This window comes from Mandrillus leucophaeus, unplaced genomic scaffold, assembly GCF_000951045.1.
Source record: "Mandrillus leucophaeus isolate KB7577 unplaced genomic scaffold, Mleu.le_1.0 Scaffold94, whole genome shotgun sequence".
Classification (NCBI taxonomy): domain Eukaryota; kingdom Metazoa; phylum Chordata; class Mammalia; order Primates; family Cercopithecidae; genus Mandrillus; species Mandrillus leucophaeus.
In genome coordinates this window covers 1247783-1271709 of record NW_012110252.1, presented here as the reverse complement: position 1 = coordinate 1271709, position 23927 = coordinate 1247783, and the positions used below count along the sequence as shown (strand labels likewise).

Genomic DNA, 23927 nt, shown 5'->3' with positions numbered 1-23927 from the left:
GATGAAGAGAGATTACCGGTGCAGCAAGAGTTAAAGGGCTTTCTCTGCCAATGCTGCCGTTTGCTTTGTTGCTTTGCAATTTCTTTGTTTTGTTTTGTTTTGTTTGAGACAGGGTCTCACTCTGTTGCCCAGGCTGGAGTGCAGTGGTACAATCTCAGTTCACTGCAGCCTCAACCTCCCAGGCTCAAGTGATCCTCCCACCTCAGCCTCCTGAGTAGCCAGAACTACAGGAGTGTGCCACCTGGCTAATTTTTATTTTTTTATAGAGGCAGGGTCTCCCTATGTTTCCTAGGCTGATCACTGAACTCCTGGGCTCATGCAATCTACCCACCTTGGCCTCTCAAAGTGTTGGGATTACAGCCATGAGCCACGGCGCCCAGCCTGCAATCTCTTTCAAAAGCAAGGACTGGGCTACAAAACAGCAGACCACTTTTCCTGATAATCCTTGCTTCATGCTAAGAAAAGAGTTTACAAAGAACGGGGATTTGAGATCACACACGGAGAGACTTGAGTGGATAAAGATGATTGTGATGGCAAGGAAGGAAATCAAATGTACAGAGAGATTAGAAAGGAACCTGTAATGATAAGGGCAAAACAGTCACACATATCTGACAGTCAACCTTTCCTTTTATTTCATTTCTAATCATGGACCTGATTATAGTTATCTTCCATTACTTGGGTGGTGATGCATTCAAACAGAACCAGCTCCTGTGCTGCACAGCATCATACTCCCCCACAGCGGGGCCAAGCAGATGGGGTCCAGAGGCATGCTCTGATGTTCTAAGAGTAAAATGTATTCCTGTTGCTAATAAGTGTCCCAGGCTTGGCAGGTCATAGGTTGCACCATCCTGTGACTCTGGTCTTTTTGTTGATGAATGGGACTCATGGAGAGTAAGATCTGGACAACCTGATCTCTTTTAGCAGATTTTATCAAATTCACTAAACATAATTATGTTGTTATGAAATAATATGGCTGTGATTTTATGCATAATTTTCTCATAACTCATCAGGATTTCATTAATAGTTCCAAAAATGCCTCAGACCCTCCTGTAGAAAGAACCATGAAAAGTAATATAATACAAAATTTAAAAAAAAAGACCATTCATACCTTTTGGTGCAATTTTGTTTGGTTTGTTGCTTTGTGATCTCTTCCAAAGCAAGAATTGGGCTACAGAATAGCTGTCCACTTTTCCTGATTATTCTTTGCTTCATGGCAGTTAGACTACTCCATTCTCGAACAAATCTCAAAATCTGGCAGAAAATGAGATAATAAAGAGTTAACAGCTCACAGTCATCTTCCTTTGAAAGTGAGCCTATTTATAACATCAGAAAACTGCTCTTTTGTTATGTTCCCCAAATAGGCTTTTGAGTTCCACAACCTAATGCTTTCTTCAATTTGACGTAATTTTCATATCTTTATTGTGAACTACCTACAGCATTCTCAAGAGATACTTTTTTTCCTTTTTGATAGGGTCTTGCTCTGTTGCCCAGGCTGGAGTGCAGTGGCAAGATCATGGCTCACTGCAGCCTTGACCTCCAGCAGTCCTCCTGCTGCCTTAGTTTCCTAAGTAGCTGGGACTACAGGCACATGCCACCACACCTGGCTAGTTTTTCTATTTTCTGTAGAGACAGGGTCTCACTATGTTGCCCAGGCTGCTCTTAAGCTCCTGGGCCCAAGTGATCCTCCTACCTCACCCTCCTTAAGTGTTGGCATTACAGGAGTGAGCCATCACACCCAGCCAAGAGATCTTTTTCAATCCAAAGCTTCTCTAAAGGCATGTTTCAGGACATGCAGTGTATGCCCTTAACACACATAGATCAACAGTGATAATATGCTCATTGAGACCAAAAAAGGTCTGGAAGTACATATCCCAGCTGGGGTCAAGGCAAAACTAGGTGACAGAATGATAGTGCAACATCTGAGAATCGCTTTGTAAATGATGCCTAAGTTTTCACAGGAAAAAAAAACCAACAAATCTGGGACATTTTTAGTAGGGTTACCACTCAAGTATATATAACTGGCTATTTTTTGGGACTCTGAGAATCAGGATTAGATTATTCCAAATAAATAGCTTACTGTTCCCTTTTCATTTAAAACAGGTATAGCTGACCTATGGGCAATGCTTCATTTCCACTCAAATGGTAAAAAAAATAATCACCATTTTCTTGTAAAAATGGTACACAGCATGCTGGGTTAGCCCCTGCGCATGATGACCCTTCTTGGCAGTGAAGGAAAATCAGCCACAGATGAGTGTTAAGACCTCCCTGGCAGGAACTTGGCCTGGAGCTGCATGCTGGTGCTTCTGCTAATGAATCAAGAATCACCCAATAAGGTATTATCTCTGCTCTTGGAATTTGTCATTGTTAGAACTTAACCTTAGTAGAAAAAATGTGATTCTAGCAGATACAAATATCACAGTTGCTAATCCTGTGAATGAGAAATTAAATAATGTGAGGATAATTCTATCCACAGAAACAGTAACTGTAGGTGTGATCATTTGCCAAGGAAACAGATTTCACGTATATTCTTAGCACCGGGTAATTAATAGGCACCACCTAGACTGAAGAAAATGCAACCAGTGATTTGACTCTATAACATGACACAAAGTGCTTTTTTAAACTTAAACTCAAAATGATCATTAAAATTATTAAAACAAGTTTATTTAAAGTAAATAAAGCCATTTTATTTAAAACTATTCTTACCAGTGAGCGATTTTGTTTCAGCTGAAAGCTTGCTGGTAAATCTTCCCAAAGGTCTAATTTTATATCCAAAGGAATGAAATTACAGCTCATCTGTTTTCCACCCTGATGATAGATTAGGAAGACACTAACAATCCATTTTTGTATAGGCACTAGAAACTATTTTAAATGAAAATAATTATATTTTGACGCAATATGCCTAGTCTCCTAAAAGAAAAACTGAGGTGACACATTCTAGACAAGGGTCCACCAAAATGGCTCCTCTGGAGAAACTGTGAGCCAAGAAGGGGAGGCAGGCTCTCTACCACACTGGGTGCTTCCACTGCCCATGCCTACCCCAAGGTTATTGCCTTCAGCCTGGAATGCTTTGTTTACTGCTGTGTCATACTCTTTTCTATTGACTAATCTTGGAAATATGTATCAAAACAATAAAATTATACACTGCAAAGTAACATAGAAGAATATTATATCCTTGAAGTTAACAGTAGCACAACCATTCCCAAATTTGCAAATAAACTTCTTTATACTCACTGACAACATAAGTATCACGTCAAAGAAGGGTATCAAGGAATAGTCTGAATAACCTTCACCAAATGATAAGTCTGTCCATTGTTACAGGAACAAGGAAGTAAAGAGAAGGCAGAAAGATCAATTCTAGAGAAGTTACTTAAAAATTTGCTCCCCCAAAGCAATGTCACAGTATCAGTCAATGAGGACTGTCTGCCAATAGTACCACCTGGAGAGTAAGTGGAACTGCATTTAGGTCCCAACCATCGGTGCACAACATCCTGAAATCTTTTTTTTCCCTTTTTTTTTTTTGAGACAAGGTATCACTCTGTCACCCAGGCTGGAGTGCAACAGCGTGATCTCGGCTCACTGCAGCCTCAACCTCCTGGGCCCATGTGATCCTCCCACCTCAGCTTCCCAAGTAGCTGGAATTACAGGCACAAATTCCACCACACCTGACTAATTTTTTTCTACTTTTTGTAGAGACAGGGTTTCACCATGTTGCCCAGGCTGCTGGGCTCATGTGATCCTAACACCTTGAACTCCTGGGCTCAAGTGATTCTTCCACCTCAGCCTTCCAAAGTGCTAGGATTACAGGAATGAGCCACCATGCCCAGCCTCTGAAATCTTAAGGGTACAAAGTAACCACATACAGCGGTGCAGTAGAAGTATTTCCTTTATAAATGGAAGAATCTCTCATACGAAAATCTACTTTATCAATAGTTGAACTCATATTCTCTCAGTTAAAAAAAAAAAGTTACAGCTCCCACAATTACTTTAGAGAAAAACATACAAAAAGTACGCACTGATTTAAAATTTTGAGGCCAGGTGCAGTGGCTCACGCCTGTAATCCCAGCACTTTGGGAGGCCAAGGCGGGAGGATCACGAGGTCAGGAGCACAAAATGAGCCTGACCAACATGGTGAAACCCTGTCTCTACAAAAAACACAAAAATTAGCTGGGCGTGGTGGCACGTGCCTGTAATCCCAGCTACTCTGGAGGCTGAGGCAGGAGAACTGCTTGAACCCCGGAGGCAGAGGTTGCAGTGAGTCGAGATCCCGCCACTGCACTCCAGCCTGGGCAGCAGAGAGAGACTCCATCTCAGGAAAAAAAAAAAAATTGGTATGTAATTCTAAACCCTGATATAGACATGGGATTCTGGCTGAAATGAACAGTTCTAATACGACACAGGATGCTAAATGTCTGTTACTACTCTTCCTTTAAAGGGGTATCCTTTTAGGCAGTGAACTAGGAATTATTTTATTTTATTTTTATTTTTTTAGACAGAGTCTCACTCTGTTGCCCAGGCTGGAGTGCAGTGGCACAATCTTGGCTCACTGCAACCTGTACCTCCCGGGTTCAAGTGATTCTCCTGCCTCAGCCTCCCAAGTAGCTGGGATTACGGGTGCCTGCCATCACGCCCGGCTGATTTTTGTATTTTTAGTAGAGTCGGGGTTTCACCATATTGGTCAGGCTGGTCGCAAATTCCTCACCTCAGGTGATCCGCCTGCCTCGGCCTCCCAAAGAGTTGGGATTACACGCATGAGCCACTGTGCCCAGCCTTACTTCAGCTCTTTTAAGGTGAAAAGGAAAGCTTTCATTTCAGCTCTACTCTGGTTGTGAAAAGATATGTCAACAATTCATCTGCTCAGTGTCTTGTGTTTGGAAAATTATTTGGGTGATAACATTTTATGGTAAAGAGACATGTAAGTATTTAGAACAGTCATAAAACTATATTTGATACCATTAACAGAAATGTCAAGAAGAAGCAGGCTACTAGGCTGGCGGCAGAGCCTGAATACGGGTCAGCGAGGTGGTCGCTGTGGTTTGGTTTGGCAGCAGGTGCATTATACCCTCTATCAGGAGCCTGCAGTTCTCTGTCTGCACCCCAACAGGGATACAACACTGATCAGGTAATCCAAGCGGCAGAGCTTTCACTGTATAGAGTTAAAAAAGATTAAAGAATTTAAGGGCTTCTGGATTTCTGTGGTATGCTCTGCCTGGTGTCTGTCCTTTGGTTTTGTCTACCTTCAAGCCCCTCTTGGGACCATTTCTCTGTCCCTCTCCTGTGATGGTCTGAGAAAGAAGCATGGCCTAAAGCTCTCCCAACATGGGGGACGAGGGTGGCTCAGGCACTTAAACCTGCCTCAAGATGAATAAAGGAGTCACTGGTGCTCCCTGTAGCCTGGTTCACCATGTCAGAGGCTCCACATGGTAGATCAGGCTCCACACCTGTAAGAGGAGAATTGATTACTGCCTGGCTTGGTTCTTGGTGTCTCTCTCTCAGTTATTGTCCTATGCTAGAGGCTGCTTGGGGATGCTGGTATTCATGATCCTAGCCATCTCCTCCTAAGAGAAGATTATTACATGGTACACTATCTATATCTATATTTGGTTTAGTAGAAAACCTGTAACGGAAAGTTTGGTCATCTCCAACATATTATCTTTTAAACATCGATATAATGGACCATGAGTTTTAAAAGTTTCAAATACTATCTTATTATACTTATAAAGATTAGAAATTTAAAACTTTAGGCCGGGCGCAGTGGCTCACATTTGTAATCCCAGCACTTTGGGAGGCCGAGGCAGGCAGATCACGAGGTCGGGAGTTCAAGACCAGCCTGGACAACACAGTGGAACCCTGTCTCTACTAAAAATAGAAAAATTAGCTGGGTGTGGTGGTGGGCACTGCAATCCCAGCTACTCGGGAGGCTGAGGCAGGAGAATCGCTTGAACCTGGGAGGCGGAGGTTACAGTGAACCGAGATTGTGCCACTGCACTCCAGCCTGGGTGACAGAGCTAGACTCCGTCTCAAAAAAAAAAAAAAAGAAATTTAAAATTTTAGACCAAATAAAAGTATTAATAATCTATCCAGGCCATAGATTCTCACTTTCAGAAAGTCGTGTTTTCATACCAATAGCAAGATACTGTTTGCCTTTTCCACTCTCATTCTTTCACAAACGTATGGTGACTTTTTCCAGTGGCTACATGAAACGCTGTCTCAACAAACTGAACACAGAGACAGATACCGGAATCCCACTGTTTTCCATCAAGACTTTAGAGAAAATTGCTAAACATGTAAAACAATGACAATCTTCTCACTAAATATGTTTTTGACTTGGAAAATATAATTATTTTAAATAAAAAAAGTTATTTATATAAATATATAATGGGTTTATTTATCTTAAAATATGCATTTCCTCACTTAAAAATAATCGTTGGCCAAGCATGGTGGCTCACGCCTGTAATCCTAGCACCTTTAGGAGGCTGAGGTGGCAGACTGTTTGAACCCAGGAGTTTGAGACCAGTCTGGGCAACACAGCAAGACATTCTGTCTCAAAAAAAAAAAAAAAGACCCTCTCTCTCTAAAAAAAAAAAACAACCAAACAAAAAAATGGCCAGGTGTGGTGGCTCACACCTGTAATCCCAGCACTTTGGGAGTCTGAGGTGGGCGGATCACAAGTTCAGGAGTTCGAGACCAGCCCAGCCAATATGGTGAAACCTCATCTCTACTAAAAATATAAAAATTAGCCAGGTGTGGTGGCAGGTGCCTGCAGTCTCAGCTACCTGGAGGCTGAGGCAGGAGAATCATTTGAACCCAGGAGGTGGAGGTTGCAGTGAGCCGAGATGGTGCCACTGCACTCCAGCCTGGGCAACAGGGTGAGAAAAAAAAAAAAAAAAAGAAATAGAAAAATGTAATTGTTAATTATTCACATTTAAGTGAATAAATGAAAAAAAAAATTTTTTTTTTTGAGACAGAGTGTCATTTTGTCGCCCAGGCTGGAGTGCAGTGGCACGATCTTGGCTCACTGCAACCTGTACCTTCCAGGTTTACATGATTCTCCTGCCTCAGCCTCCCGAGTAGCTGGGATTAAAGGCACTCGCTACCACACCCAGCTAATTTTCGTATTTTTAGTAGAGAGGGGGTTTCACCATGTTGGCCAGGCTGATCTCAAACTCCTGACCTCAGGTAATCCACCCACCTCAGCCTCTCCAAGTGCTGGGATTACAGGTGTGAGCCACCACACCCAACCATAAATGAATATTTTTGAGAAGCTCCATTTTAATTTCAAATATAGTAGACATCAATAGATATAACCTATATAAACAAAAGGTCTTTGGGGTTCTCAATAAATTTTAGGAGTGCAAAGAGGTCCTGAGTCTAAAAAGTTTGGGTACTACTAAGCTAGCCTATGGCAGGAATCAGCAATCATCTGACAAAAGCTTCCTAGCATTTACTCAACATGAATGGGCAGGTCTAGGCTTCTGTAAAGACGCTGCTGCTCCTGCTGCTGCAAGTGATCAGTGCAGGATTAACATTTATGGAGAGTTCATGTAGGCCAGGCACTGTCCTAAGTGCTTTACAGGACTCAGCTCATTTTATCTTTGCAACAAATCCTGTCTGCATTTTATTTTTTATTATTTTAACAATTTTTAATTTTTAAGGGTACAGAGTAGGTTTATATACTTATGGGATGCATAAGATAATTTGATACTGGCATACAATGTGTAATAATCACATAAATGGGGTAAATGGGGTATACCACATTTTACAGTTGTGGAAATTGAAGCACAGAGCAGTTGAGTAATGTGTCCAAGATTACATACTAATAGATTTGAACTGAGGCAGTCCGGCCCTGAAGTCTATGTTCTTAAAGACTGTGTGGTTTTACCTCTCATTGTCTTTAGATTTAACACAGAAATTTGAGAATTAGCTTTAAGGAGGAAAATAACTAGATGCTTATCTCATTGTTAATAAAATTAAGTATCTCCACTGAAAAGTGAAAAAAGGAAGTATTTTTTTATGTTTCAAGTTACAGACTCTGCATGATACTTACCTTAGTATAGATGTGAATCCGGTCAGTATTCCTACTTGCACAAAACATTAAGGTGTCATACACTGGCAAAGTGTCTGAACTCTTCAACTGTTCTATTAAAGAAGACAAAAGAGAACCTGAAGGCTTATCTACTCTCTATCTAAAATAGCTTATTTTAATCATGTGTAGGTTAGAATGATGAAATAGCTATATCAAAAATATCAATACATTTAACAAAAAGTAACTGTCTAGCCTTGAAATAAAGCTACCACAGTAGGCCATTGAAGAGCATATCGGCTTATATGGTAACCAATTGTTTTACATTTTTGCTAATGACCTAACAAGAAACAAACAGATTCAGAATTAGCTGAAAAAATACAAGTTAGGTAGGCATAAGGAAGAATTTCCACCAATAAGAGCTGTTATTGGTCTTGAAGTTTAGACTAATCTATTCCTTTTGCTAGAGTAGATTTGAGACTGAATAAGCACCATTTTGATTATTAGCAGCAACATCGCTATGTTGAGGGCCACTTAAATGCCTGATTCCCGGGAGCCTCGTGCCTGACATTCACAAAAGAAGATAAGTAGACAAGCTTCTTTTCTGATAATCTCTTCTTATTTAGCCCTTTCTTAGTCCTACTGTCCAATATATTTTGCAGGAGATACAGGATTATCAATGCAGGTCTAAATAATAATTAGAGTTAACATTTAGTGAGCACACACAATGTGCGAGGCACTGTTGTAGGTACATACAGTAATACCTTTCAGAAATAAATAGTGCATTTTACATAGGAAGAAACTGAGGCACGCTAACTTATGGTCACATGCCTAGTAAGAGGACATAAAACCTGCAAGCTGGCTCCAGAGCCTGTGCTCTTACCTTCTCTCACAGTTCCTCAGTGATCTTTTAAAGTACTTTCCCAGACCTAGAAGTCTATGATTTGTTTGCCATTCTACTTGGCAATGTCATCATACTATTATTTTTCTAATCAAGGCACTGACCACTTTACAAACCTGATTTATGAATTATTCCCTTATTTTGTAAATTCAAAAATGTACTTTAACATCTCTGAAACTGGCATGTCTTACAGTCAATAACAACGATGGCATTTTACAATCATTGCTGGCCATGTGGCAGTTGTAAAACAGTTGTCTTTGCCTTAGTATGCATAAGCTGAGTCATAGCTGTAATACTATTGTCACTTCTACACTACACATGAGGTATATGCATTGTTGTTACTATATGTATTGACTTTATTACCTTTAAAATGTCTTTAAATTTTTTCACTGTGATTTGGTATTGAAATGAAAAGTTATCATATGTACCATAAAACTTGGATACAGACCAGGAAAGCATAAACTTGATATTAAAGGAGCAAATGTGTATCACTGGAGGAATAACCAAAATATCTTATTTTCTTGTAAAGGAATAATGGAGTGCTTCATGGTACCAAAGGAAACAAGAGCTCTGCAAATAGAGGAAGATGTCTTACATTTGGTTACTGAGATGTTCAAAAGGGTTGCCTATTACATGCCAAAGAAAGCAACTGACAGCAGGAGAAATTGCCAAATCCCTCAGAGCACATGAAAGAAATGTCAAAGCAACAGAGGATGATGTGGCCTGGTCTGGGCTAACATTAAGGTATTGTGTCATAGCTTAATTGGCAGTTTTCTTTGAAGAACTATGCATTAATGCTTAAAGATCAGAAGCCATTCTTTGATAAAAATAACTGTAACAATTCCAAATCAGTTGATATTAATTCTTGATAGCTATCAGCTACATTAGGGAACATATTTATCTTTTCAGTGTTGCCATGAAGTGTAAATTAATGATTTGAGACTAGAGATAATGCACCTATGGTTATTCTTCCAAACTCCTGGAATTCCAGAGAGAACAAAACTACAGTTCTAGAGTAGTACATATCACTCTGGTTCTAAAAGAGCATATGTAGGTAGAATAAGCATTTAACATAGTGTGCTTCCTTTGTTTTCTGTTTGTTTTTCATTGAAATTCATGTCAGTGGAAAGATGTGAAGCATACCTCTTATGTGGAATTCTCAGCCCAATGATCTGAAAAGTCAAAAAAGGGAAACAGGAATAGGTAAGGGGTAAATGCTGGCATTGTCTGGAGTGAATGAGGCCAAAGCAAATTTCATTGGCAGAACAGAACTTCAAAGTGATTTTTTTTTTTTTTTTTTTTTTTTGAGACGGAGTCTCGCTCTGTCGCCCAGGCTGGAGTGCAGTGGCCGGATCTCAGCTCACTGCAAGCTCCGCCTCCTGGGTTCACGCCATTCTCCTGCCTCAGCCTCCCCAAAGTGATTTCTAAAAAGCATTTGTAAGTACAAGCTAACATGTTTTCATCAAGAGACCAATGTACAACTAACAAGCCAATATTTCCCTGCCATAGATGAAGAGATCCATAGCCCCGTTGATGACAATTGCCAGGTGTTGGTTCCTAGTCTGCTATTTAGTTCACTGAGCCATATGCTGTCCCATAACCAGAGTTTCATCAGCACTTGAGAGTTTCTCACAGTAAGATAAAGAAAACTAGAGACACCAAAGAGTATAACCCACCTGAGTCTACACTGTCTACTTAAAAGCTGTTAAAATGAACAGACCTAAACAGATCCATTCCAAGACATTCTTTGGGAAGACCTTGAGAGGTTAGAAGGAAGGCTGAGAGAAGAAGAAAGGAGGATGCCTAGAGCTCAGAAATTCTTAAATGAACATTTCATTTTAAAGCTATGAGTCAGACTCTAAATTGTATTAGTGTTTAATAGCAACTAACTTAGAAGAAAAACTTCAACAGTCTCATCCCAACTATTGGGTTTGTTTTAATAAGAATATCAACCTGTATATTACTATGGTCACTAAATGAGTAACAAGGAAAATAACCCAAAAGTACTCAGTCTCTTGCCAGCTGGCCCATAAATGATAGTGAAGTATGACATACAGGCTGGTATTTGCTAACCATCACAGCTATAAATAATGAATGGAATCAACCAAAAAGTAAATAAATCCGAAACACTGTATGGTTGGCTCCAAATGCAGTCATGATTCATACAGTCTTGACATCATGTTCCCTAAAAACATTTTCTTTAAAATACTTTTTAAAAAAATGCTAATTAAGTGCAACCATTTACAACAATTTTTGTGTAAAGGATTAATGATATGCTAAGTGTTAGTTAATTATCTGTCAGTCTTACTGTTTTGTCCAAAGCACCTCCCAAATATCAAAACAACACCCTTACTGTGTGAATGAGCTAGGCTTGGTTGAGGCTGGGCAACAGGCCTGGTGGCAGCACATGTAGCTATTTATCGGTTTTGCTCTATGTGTAATGTCTGAATGCCAACAGACATACTCAGCTCTTCCAGCCATCTGGTGTTTAAGTATGTAGTTACAAATGGTTGGTATTTTTTAATATAAAAGAGAGTAAAAGGAACCTGGAACAAGGTAGTAATTACTAATCTAATAACAGTATTATGTGTGAAAGTATATGGTTATTACTTGGATGCTAGAAATGGAAACAAGACTTACCATTACCTTGCTGGGATGTAAGTCCATCTTCTTTCTCAATTTTTGATGTCTCTTCTTTGCTGTCAGCCAACTGGTCAGGTTCTGACTGTACAAGGGCTTGTTTTTCACAGTCTGAGATAGTTTGAACCTTTTTGGAGGTGTCTTTCTGAGAATCATCCTCGTTTTTATCCTGGATATGGCTGAGGCTATCTATTTGCATAACTATTAAAATAAAAATTATTACAAAAATGTAATAATTTCCACTTAAAAGTAAAAAGAATGTAACAGGTAGGTCTTATAGAAAGAAACAAAGTGAATAATGTTTATTCATATGTTCAAAACATTTATCAGGAGCCTACTATATGCCCAGTACTATTCTAGATGCTGAAGAGACAGCAGGAACAGGACAGAGAAATCCCTGCATTCTAGACTCCATTCTAAATGGCAGAGAATGACAATAAAATAAGCAAATAGGTAAATAGTATATTTTCAGATAAAGACACAACTAAGGTTTTTTTTTTGTAAGAAGGTTTTGGAGAGCACTCCTATAGCAAAAGTCATGAGGACCAAGCTCTGAAAGGAGTCCCATTTGAGCTGAGAGCTGTTCATGGATCTAGGAAGCTTGGACTCGGGCCTATATTCTTGGTCTAAATATTCTAAATGTAACTGAAAGCCATTAAAGAGTTTTAGGCAAAGGAATAAAGGATCACTTTGGCTGCTGTGCACTGAAGGATCAGATTAATATGGGGACTGTTGAGGTCTGGGAGAAAGATAGTGGCTTTAGAGTAGGATGGTAGCAATAAAGATAAAGTGGTTGGAATCAAGATTTATTTGGAGGTTACCTGATGGGTTGAGTGTGGGAGGTGAGCAAGAGACCAAAGATACAGCCCAGGTTTTTAGCATGATGTAGTAAAGAACAGGGAGGAGAAGATTTGGGTATTAGATGTGGCAGCGGTAGAAATATAAATCTAATAATTATATTTTTATATATAGTAATATCACTGTTACATAGACTATCTATTTCTCTCTAATCAGACTTTCATATTCACAAAAGGTAGTTTTTATTTTTTTAAGTTGCTTGAGAGATTCCTTATTAAATCCCAGGTCTAGAAATTTTCATTGTTGCTCTTGGTATCACAAAGGAAAAATCAGAACTATAAAACCCATATTAAATTATGACTTTTGTTGCTAAATCATTCAACTTATACATTTAATGTGAACTGACATTATTTCATAGTCAAAATAGAACTTATTTTTATTGCCTGTAGCAGTTGGGAATTGCATGGAATCATGCTAATTGTGACAGAGATATTACATGGAATAAGCATGTGATTCCAATTTAGTTCACAGACAACAGGTGCCCACATACAAATATAACCACCACCCACATGGCAGACTTGTCAATTTTGGTAGAAGCACCCAAAGTGAAAGAGGGAAGACTCAGCTCTTCCCTACATTTTCCTTCAAATCAAAATTAAGACAGAGAGAAGAGCAAGGCAGGAGGAAGGAACTGCAATATCAGAATTTATATCTTAGCTGAGTCTTTGTCAATGCCAATATTTTGAAGAATTAATGTATGATGCAAAATTAGATGTGTACAATTATTACAAATGATAAAATAAAATGTGTACTTCCAGTTTCCAAAACTGTCAGCTTGGCATTTTTATTACTATAAAAATGCCCTATAGAATTGGAAACAAGAATACGGATGTATGACAACCATGGGTATTAATAATCATTTCAGAAACTAAACATCAGAAAATGGTATCCCATGCTATAAAAACATACTTGAGGTATATTTATGATTTCTAACTTTAAAATAATGTTTTAAAAAAGAATAAGCTCAAAAAAGCCAGACATCAAATCGGTTCACAAATGAAGACTGATCCATAGAGCAATTTTGATGCTTTGAAAAGCAAAAACCATGGCACAATGTATACTGACTAGGCAAAGAAGCGACATTACATTATTTTGCTATTTAAACATAAAAATAATCCACAATTTCCTTAAAAACAAGTATTAGCTACAGAGGAGAGAAAATAGTAAGTCTATGAGTATAAGGCATATTTGCTACCATAGCAACAGAGCTTCTATTCCTGCCCACTGAATTCATATCCTGCTGACATTAATCAGAAATGTCCATTTGTGCCAAATTAATGCCATATCACAGACGTTTGGGGATATACATTCTTGACAGAACCAGGAGCTTTTCACATTCCACAAGGGATAAATTCAGTCTTCACTATATGAAGCTCTTATTCCAATTTAAAAGCTAAAGTTGTGCTGAGTCACACTATCCGTGGATAACAGCAGTCTCTATAAGCACAGGTTATCTGAAGACACCACTAACAGCCCTTACCTCCGTGGTCACCTTCTATATACTCACCAGCACTGCCTTGAGGATTCTCACACATTTCGCAATAAGGTAACACTGAATTATTGATATATGTGCAGAAACTACACTGCCAGCCCTCTACAGGAAAGGCTGGGGTGGCTGACTGGGCCTTGGCCTCCTGGACACTTTCCATGAGTGGAGTTCTGATTTGCCTGGACTGGGATGGTGTCTCTTCCGAGGGACTGCAGTGGTCATCCGAGGCGGCCAATTTCAATCTTTTAGTTTCAGGTTCAACATCACTTTCATAATCGATGGTATCTCCTGCAGCTGTTTTTGTAGGGTCTGATGACACTACAGTATTTTCCTCCTGGAATCTCTTTGATTCATCACAGGAGGTCATCAACTGTCTTTTTTTAGGTTGTGGTAAAAAAAATGATCGAATATCATGCTGTTTTTCTTTTTCGAACTAGGAAAAGCAAACAGTAGTTATCAAAGTAAGAAGCAATCTAATATGTTCTTCTTACATAAAAGAGCTTAACAAAATATTTTAATTAACCATATTGCCTTATCCTTTAAATACCTTTTGGAAATGAATTCATATATACATACATATGTATATGTATGACTCTTCATATATACATACATATATATATGTAAAACATATCCATGTACTTCCTGTGTCTTAACTTTTTTCTTAGCACTTTTTGTGTGCCAAGCATTTTACATATATTAACTCATTTAATCCTCATGTCAGTTCTGTGAGGTCAATACTATTATTATTATCACATTTTGAAGGAGGAAACTGCAGCTTTAGAGAGGTAAGATAACTTGGTTAGAGCGGTTATATAATAAAAATATACTTAATACATTACCCTAAATGTATGTCAGGGGAAAAAAGGCAATTGTGTATTCAAATATTTCAGGACAATCAAGGACCTAAAAAAACGCTTTCACAGCCAAACTATAAACACAATGTTCATACATAATGTTATTCATATGAAAATGTTTTCTTGACCAAGAAGCATCTTGACCAGGAAGCTGTTAATTAGGCTGGGTGTGGTGGCTCATATCCATAATCCTAGCACTTTGGGAGGCTGAGATGGCAGGATTGCCTGAGCCCAGGAGTTCAAGACCAGCTTGGGCAACATGGTGAAACCCTGTTGCTACAAAAAAAACCCCCAAAAAACCAAAAAAAACCCAAAACAAAAATTAGCCAGGAGTGGTGGCGTGCACCTGTAGTCCCAGCTACTTGGGGAGCTGAGGTGGGAAGATTGCTGAAGCCTGAGAGGTTGAGGCTACAGTGAACTGTGACTGTGCCACTGCACTTCAGCTGAGGCAAGAGAGTGAGACCCTGGGGGGGAAAAAAAACAACAAAAAAAACCTGTTAATTAGGATAGCTTCTTTAGTAGACACATTTTAATAATAACCTTGTTTTCAAGAAATGTATTTTTTTTTTTAAGAACAGCTATACCATTGCACGTTTTTCATCTTTTCAATGTGTGAATCTCAGTTTCCTAGTACAGAAAGTAGGATACCTGTCTCCATGGTTTATTAGCTACAGTGAGGGTAAATTAAAGGATTCAGTTTTGGAGGTGCAGTTGGGAGCTATGTTAGAAACACGCTGTGGCCGAATATATTTTCAATGATGGTCACACCAATTCTTATGTCATTTCACATGCTCTTCTTACAATGTGACACTGACATGCCTCCATTGAGAGGTGGGATCTATGTTCTTCTTCCTTGAACCTCAGTAGACCTTTGTAACTGTCTCACCCAACAGAATGCAGTTAAAATAATGCTGTGTGACTTCTTTTTTTTTTTTTTTGAGGCAGAGTTTTTCGCTCTTGTCGCCCAGGCTGGAGTACAATGGTGCAATCTTGGCTCACTGCAACCTCCGCCTCCCAGGTTCAAGCAATTCTCCTGCCTCAGCCTCCCAAAAGTAGCTGGGATTACAGGCGTTCACCACTACGCCCAGCTAATTTTTGTATTTTCAGTAGAGACGGGGTTTCATCATGTTGGCCCTCGTCTTGAACTCCTGACCTGAGGTGATTCACCCGCCCTGGGCCCCCAAAGTGCTGGGATTATAGGCGTGAGTCATCATGCCCAGCCGATGCTATGTGACTTCTGAGGCTAGGTCATTGAAAGTAATATGGCTTCAACTTGGCTGGCCCTCTGTCACTCCCTTTCTTTCTCTCTTGGGACACTTGCCTTGGGAACCTAGACACCATTGGTGTGAGGAAACCCAGGCCACATGGAGAAAGCCTGCAGTGTTCCAGTTGACAGCCCCAGAAAAGCTCCCAGGTGACAGCACCAATTGCCAGACACATGAGTGAACAAGCCTTCAGAGAAGTTATCAGCCCCTAGCGTGGGTGTCTTCCAGGAAAGGCCACAGTCATCATGGAGGAGACATGTCATCCCTGTTGTACCCTGGTTGAATCCTGCACCCATAGAAACTATAAGAAATAATACATGGCTATTGTCTTAAGACACTAAGTTTTGGAGCAATTTGTTATGCAGTAATAGATAACTAAGACAGACCCTGTAGATAATGATAGCAAAATACCATATATTGTAAATGATATTTTACAAAGTGAATATTATCTGTACTTCTTAGTGGTACTGTATGAGAAAGAATTATAAAATTCATAAAAACAGAAAGATTAGTGGTTACCAGAGGCTGGAGGGGAAGGGGAAATGGAGAGTGATTGATAAATAATTATAGACTCTCTGGGGTAATGGAAAATTTTTGGAAATACTGGTGGTGGGTGCACAACACTGTGAATGTAATGCCACTAACTGTACACTTAAAAATGGTTAAAATGGCAAATTTTATGTTACCACAGTATAAAAATTCAAAAAAAAAAAAAAAAAAGGAAGTGAAAAAATAAGGAAGGAAAATTTAGGCTGTTCCCTTATTTGTAAAATTAAAACATGTTATCGGCCGGGCGCGGTGGCTCAAGCCTGTAATCCCAGCACTTTGGGAGGTCAAGACGGGCGGATCACGAGGTCAGGAGATCGAGACCATCCTGGCTAACACGGTGAAACCCCGTCTCTACTAAAAAATACAAAAAAAACTAGCTGGGCGAGGTGGCGGGCGCCTGTAGTCCCAGCTACACGGGAGGCTGCGGCAGTAGAATGGCGTAAACCTGGTAGGTGGAGCTTGTAGTGAGCTGAGATCCGGCCACTGCACTCCAGTCCGGGCGACAGAGCAAGACTCCATCTCAAAAAAAAAAAAACAAAAAAAAACATGTTATCATAGGGAAAAAAACTCTCCCCTACCCCACTACTCCAAATAATGTAGAACTCTTATTTTGCATGGCTAATTTACACATTCTCAAATACTATAAAAAGTTATCTAATTAGTTGTGAAATATACAGAATTCAGATAAATATAAAGAATGAAATCATTAACCACGAGATATGATTTTTAAAACAATGCATAAGGGAAATTAAAGAAAGGGTCGGCCAGACGTAGTGGCTCATGCTTGTAATCCCAGCACTTTGGGAAGCTGAGGCGGGCGGATTGCGAGGTCAGGAGTTCGAGACCAGCCTGGCCAACATGATGAAACCCTGTCTCTACTAATAATACAAAAATTAGCTGGGCGTGGTGGCATGCACCGGTAGTCCCAGCTACACGGGAGACTGAGGCAGAAGAATCGCTTGAACCTGGGAGGTGGAGGTTGCATAAGCCAACACTGCACCACAGCACGCCAGCCTGGGTGCCAGACTGAGCATCCATGTCAAAAAAAAAAAAAAAAAAAAAAAAAAAAAAAAAAAAAAAGGGTGGAGGAAAGCAAAGAGATTAATAGACTGATGAAGTCGGTGTTTTAAAAAAAAGGTAACAGGCTGAGTGCAGTGGCTCATGCCTGTAGTCCAGTTCATTGGGAAGCCAAGACAGGAGGATTGTTTGATACAAGGAGTTCAAGACCAGCCTTGACAACATAGCAAGATCCTGTCTCTACAAACAACAGAAAAATTAGCCAGGTGTGGTGGCGTGCGCCTGTAGTCCTAGCTACTTAGGAGGCTGAGGAAGGAGGATTGCTTGAGTCCAGGAGTCCCAGTCTAGGCAATATGGCAAGATCCTATCTCTTAAAAACAAAAAAGGTAACAAAGAAACAAAAAGAATTAAACATTTAAAGAAAATATTCTATTCTATACAATAAAACTGCAAAGAGAGCTTGTAGAATTTTGAAAATACTAGCAAATGTTCAGCAAACATGAACAAATTCTATCAGCTATTTCTAGTTAAACCATACTGTACTTCCAAGAGAGGTAAACTTTCTGTCCTTGCCTGTCTAGAAATGAGTTGATTTTGTCCTCATCCTTATTCAGTAGTTTTGCTGGGCATATGATTCTCCTCGAATCCTTCCTTTCTGAGACAGGGTCTTGCTGTGTCACCCAGGTTGGAGGGCAGTGGTGCAATTACAGCTCACTGGAGTCTTGACCTCCTGGATTCAAGTGATCCTCCTGCCTCAGCCTCCCAACTAGCTGGGACTACAGGAGCATGCCACCATGCCTGGTTAATTTTTGTATTTTTTGTAGAGGCTGAGTTTCAACATGTTGCCCAGGCTGGTCTTGAACTGCTGAGCTCAAGTAATCCACCTGTCTTGGCCTCCCAAATTGGTGTAATTACAGGCATGAGCCACCATGCCTGACCTCTCAAATCCTTAAAGGCATTGTTCTGTTTCTTCCAACATCTGTTGATGCTGAAGATGTTGTTTCTTGGTAGGCTGCACATTTTTGCTTTCTTTTAGGGCTCTTCAGGAACTTTTATTTCTGGTGTTTTAAAATTTCACAGTGATCTACCTCTATATAATCTATATTCATGTGCCTTTAAAAATTCTGCTCAGCACCGAAGATACCTTATTTTGAATACTACTATCTTTAGCTCTTGAAAATTTTTATTATTCTTTGATAGTTCCTTTCTGTTAATTTTCTCTTTTCTCTTTTCCTGGCATTCCTATTAGTAGAATGTTAGACTTACACATTTATGTCTTATCTTTTATTATATTTTCCTTCTTTTTGTCTTTTTACCCTGTAAACTCTTAGTTTTCCTCTACTTATCTTTCAACCCTTATTATTTTAGTTTGGCAGTTATATTTTTACCATCTAAAAGTTCCTTGTTATTCTCTATTTTTTTTTAACCATATTCTCATTTTATTTTTATAGGCAATATAATTTCAAATCTGAAACTACTACTTAAGAGTTTTTTTTAAATTATCTTCAGGATCAATCTGTGTATTAGTTTACTTTTGCTTACCTTTTTCATGCTATAGATTTTCTCTTCAAATGTCTAATGACCCTTGATTGTCCCTTCCTTGAGGGATGAATGGGGAATAGGAGGGTTTCTGAGAACTCAGGACATATGGGGCTATCAGCAAGATCTGATGGGACATGCTGATTGAACATGAGGAATGAGGAAGATGCAGGGGCCTAGAGTAATCCTCAGACTCCTAGATTTTTGACTTATAACATGGTAGGGATGATATTTTCAGTTACTGCAATAGAAAATACAGAAAGATAAATAGGTTCATTAGAAGACCAAAAAACAAGAGATAAGGAAACAAGTTCACTTTTAGAAATGTATGAGAAGTAGTGGTACCGGGGTAGAGGATTCCAGGAAGCAGGTTTGGAGTCCATGAGAGAGTCAACTGAGGCCAGGCCAGGCATGGTGGCTCATGCCTGTAATCCCAGCACTTTGGGAGGGTGAGGTGGGCGAATCACTTGAGGTCAGGAGTTCCAGACCAGCCTAGCCAACGTGGTGAAACCTCAGCTCTACAAAAAATACAAAAAGTAGCTGCGCATGGTGCGCACGCCTGTAATTCCAGCTTCTTGGGAGGCTGAGGCATGATAATCACTTGAACCCGGGAAGCAGAGGTTTCAGGGAGCCAAGTGGTGCCACTGAACTCCAGCCTGGGTGACAAAGCGAGACTCTGTCTCCAAAAAAAAAAAAAGAGAGAGAGAATTGGATGTAGGTATCGGAGAACAATCATGGACATACAGGTGGATAAAATCATAAAAGTGGATGTCATGCCACATAGCGGTAGTTCAACAAAGAAAAGGTAAAAAGGACAGAAAACAAGGGAACAAAATTAATGGTCGATTGAGTAAAAGATATCCAGAAAAAAACTCAAAGCAAAAAATCAGAAGAGTGATGGCTTTAGTGTGTGTTTTGGTTTCCCATTCATTATAGTAGATGCTCAGTAGGTACTTTCTTTTTTAATTTTTAATTTTTTTAAAGAGATGGGGTCTCAGTGTTACCCAGATGGGGCTCAAACTCCTAGGGCACAAGCAATCCTCCTGCCTCAGCATCCTAAGTAGCTGGGACCTACAGGCGTACCACTGCACCTGGCTTTCAGTAGGTACTTCCTTTTTTTTTTTTTTTTTTGAGACAATCTTGCTCTGTCGCCCAGGCTGGAGTGCAGTGGCATGAGCTCACTACAAGCTCTGCCTCCTGGGTTCACGCCATTCTCCTGCCTCAGCCTCCCGAGTAGCTGGGACTACAGTCGCCCGCCACCACGCCTGGCTAATTTTTTGTATTTTTAGTAGAGACAGGTTTTACCGTGTTAGCCAGGATGGTCTCCATCTCCTGACCTCATGATCTGCCCACCTCAGCCTCCCAAAGTGCTCAGCAGGTACTTTCTTTCAATCAGATTAACTTGTGTCCTTCCGTCCTGGGAAGTTTTCTTAAATTATTTTTTTCTTCCTCTATCTTATCTTTCTAGATCTCCTATTAAGAAAAAAGTTTCTGAACAGATTATTTAATTTTCTTCACTTTTTCTATATCTTTGTTCTACTTCTGGGTAATTTCTTCATTATCCTTCTTTCTTTCCTTATTTAATTATTAATTTCTGGTATTAAAGTTTTAAGCTCTAAGAGCTTGTTGTATTCTCTGATTTTTCCTTTTTCTTATTCTTGTTTCATGAGCACAATATTTTTACTTCTCTGTGGCTACTGATGGTAGTTTTTTGTTTTGCTTTTACATTTTCTTCAGCTCATTACATTGTCTCTGTTGCTTTTGTGTCTCATTCTTGGCTTGGATGTTTGTTTTGGTTTCTGTTTTCCACATGAGAGGTTATCCTCAATGCCTGGTGGCCTTTTGTTATCAACTGATATTTAATAAGATGCTAAAATGCCATCAGGAGTTCCACATGGGAGACTTCACTGTAGCATCATCACCGACTCTTTTATCATCTCCTTCAGTCTCTACAAGTTTTTGCTTGGTCTAGTCAGTTTCTCCACAGACTCCACAGACGACACAATGTTAGCTACCACCCACAGAGCTGGTCAGAGAAAGGTGCTAAAGAGACCAGGCGCGGTGGCTCACGCCTGTAATCCCAGCACTTTGCGAGGCCAAGGTGGGTGGATCACGAGGTCAGGATTTAAAGATCAGCTTGGCCAAGATGGTGAAACCCCGTCTCTACTAAAAATACAAAAATTAGCTGTGCATGGTGTCACGTGCCTGTAATCCCAGCTACTTGGGAGGCTGAGGCAGGGAACCCAGCAGGCAGAGGTTGCAGCGAGCCAAGATTGCGCCATTGCACTCCAGCCTGGGCGACAGAGTGAGACTCCGTCTAAAAAACAAACAAACAAACAAACAAAAACTTACCATTAATTAAGGAATCTTTCTTAATCTGTTTGTTTTCAATTTAATGCCTTAACCATAACCTCAACCACCTCTCTTCCTATACTTAAAAAAATTTTTTTTTTCTCTCTGAAGCAGGGTCTCACTTTGTCACCAAGGCTGGAGTACAGTAGTCGATCACAGCTCACTGCAGCCTTAGCCTTCTGGGCTCAAGAGATCCTCTTGCCTCAGTCTCCTGAGTAGCTGGGACTATAGGTGCATGTTGCCATGCCTGGTTAACTTTTGTTGTTGTTGTTTAGACAAGGGTCTCCCTATGTTGCCTGGGCTGGTCTTGAACTCCTGGGCTCAAGCGATCCTTCTGCCTTAGCCTCCCAAAGTGCTGGAATTAAAAGCATGAGCCACCATGCCTGGCCTTAAATTTTTTTTTCTTAAGAAGAGCAAATAAAACAAACTGATGTCAGCATAGCTATATATATAAAATGTATAATAGTCCACTGTCATCTATACTGAATAATGTTTAAAAAATACTTGAATCTTTTGTCCCATTCTATATTTTAAAGAATCTGTTTCTTTAATGACTTATATCTCCATTTTCCCACCAAAAAAACCCAAAAAACAAAAAAACAATTGCAACATTTGTTAAAACAAAAGAAACCTTCCCAACAACAAAACAGAACAAAGAAGGCTGAGTGTGGTGGCTCATGCCTGTAATCCCAGCACTTTGGGAGGCCAAGGCAGGCAGATCACTTGATCTGGTCAAACAGATCAAACCAGCCTGAACAACATGTCAAAACCCCATCTGTACTAAAAACACAAAAATTAGCCAGGTGTGAGGGCTCACGCCTGTAATCTCAGCACATTGAGAGGCCAAGGTGGCCAGATCACTTGAGGTCAGGAGTTCGAAACCAGCCTGGCCAACACAGTGAAACCCGGTCTCTACTAAAAATACAAAAAAATTAGTCATGCATGGTGGTGGGTGCTTGTAATCCCAGCTACGTGGGAGGCTGAGGCACGAGAATCACTTGACTCCAGGAAGTGGAGGTTACAATGAGCTGAGACTACGCCATTGCCCTCCAGCCTAGATGACAGAGCATACTCCATCTCAAAAATAAACAAACAAACAAAACAACTAAAGAAACCTCCCCCCCAAAAAAAGAATTCTCAGGGCCTTCATATACCAGCTTTACAGTTGATCTTCTTAACTAAGCTATTTAATTAAGCTATTTTAAAAATAACTTATTTTACTATTTAAGCAATGACTTATTTTGGGAAAATAGCATTTGAGAATTCTCATTATGTGCTGAAGGCAGGTTGAGAGGTAAGGTTAGTAGTGACTGACAGTATGAGAAATTGATGCATACTTCTGCCATTATGGTAGTTTATGAACAGTGCATGGGAGTAATCAGTATAGGTGATGTTCTAAAATAGAACATTACACTTGAGTAATAAAATTAAGGCTTTAGTACACAAAATCCAGAAAACAAGGGAAAGGGTAGAAAGGAAATCATTTTAATAATATTGCGAACCAAAAGATACTCTTAAGAATACAATGTTAGCAAAAGGAGAGGACAAGATTAGCTATGGCTAATGTTATGATGGCTAACCTGAACAATGATGAATGCTGTCACAGGAAGTAAACCTTACAAGTTAGGGTCCTGGCCACAGGGCTGCCATAAGCTGGAAGGCCTAAAAGGAGTAAGGATTTCCTACTAGGTAATCAGTGAGAAACCTGATCCATGTCATCAGTTGTGCTTTCTGATCGCAGCCTCTGGGCAATCAGCAGGAAGTTGATTGATGAGGTCTCTTTGACATTTAGCAGCTATGACTAATAGAAAAACAAGTGAGAAAATCTCTTTGATATATTCTAAAGATAATTATACCTGCTGGATGAAAACAAAGAGGGGCTCCTGGTTTACTGAAAATGATTTTTTGCTTCGTTTTTTTGAGACAGAATCTCACTCTGTTGCCCAGGCTGGAGTGAAATGGCACAATCTTGGCTCACTGCAACCTCCACCTCCCTGGTTCAAGTGATTCTTGTGCCTCAGTCTCCTGAGCAGCTAGGACTACAAGTATGTGCCACCATGCCTGGCTAGTTTTTTGTATTTTTAGCAGAGACAGAGGCCGGGTGCTGTGGCTTACACCGTAATCCCAGCACTTCAGGAGGCTGAGGTGGGTGGATCACCTGAGGTTGGCAGTTTGAGACCAGCCTGACCAACATGGAGAAAACCCATCTCTACTAAAAATACAAACATAGCTGGGCATGGTGGCACATGCCTGTAATCCCAGCTACTCGGAAGGCTGAGGCAGAAGAATCACTTGAACCTGGGAGGTGGAGGTTGTGGTGAGCCAAGATCGCATCATTGCACTCCAGCCTGGGCAACAAGATTGAAACTCCGTCTAAAAACAACAACAACAACAACAACAACAAAAAAAAAAAAAATGAAAAGAAACAGGGTTTCACCATGTT

The 23927-nt window shown here is 40.0% G+C and overlaps 1 protein-coding gene across 3 annotated transcripts in view; it reads right to left on the bottom strand.

Moving 5' to 3' along the window:
* The window catches only part of ZRANB3 (zinc finger, RAN-binding domain containing 3), a 338584-nt gene that overhangs the window by 19162 nt on the left and 295495 nt on the right, over positions 1–23927 (bottom strand). For 2 of the 3 annotated variants that reach the window (XM_011970281.1, XM_011970283.1), the window contains exons 13-17: positions 13927–14341; positions 11562–11762; positions 8045–8136; positions 2704–2805; positions 1109–1251 (exon numbers count right to left, since the gene is read on the bottom strand). In XM_011970281.1, coding sequence (XP_011825671.1) covers positions 1109–1251; positions 2704–2805; positions 8045–8136; positions 11562–11762; positions 13927–14341 — 953 coding nt within the window. The remainder of the gene's footprint in view (positions 1–1108; positions 1252–2703; positions 2806–8044; positions 8137–11561; positions 11763–13926; positions 14342–23927) is intronic. The other variant, XM_011970284.1, reaches the window with a different exon arrangement.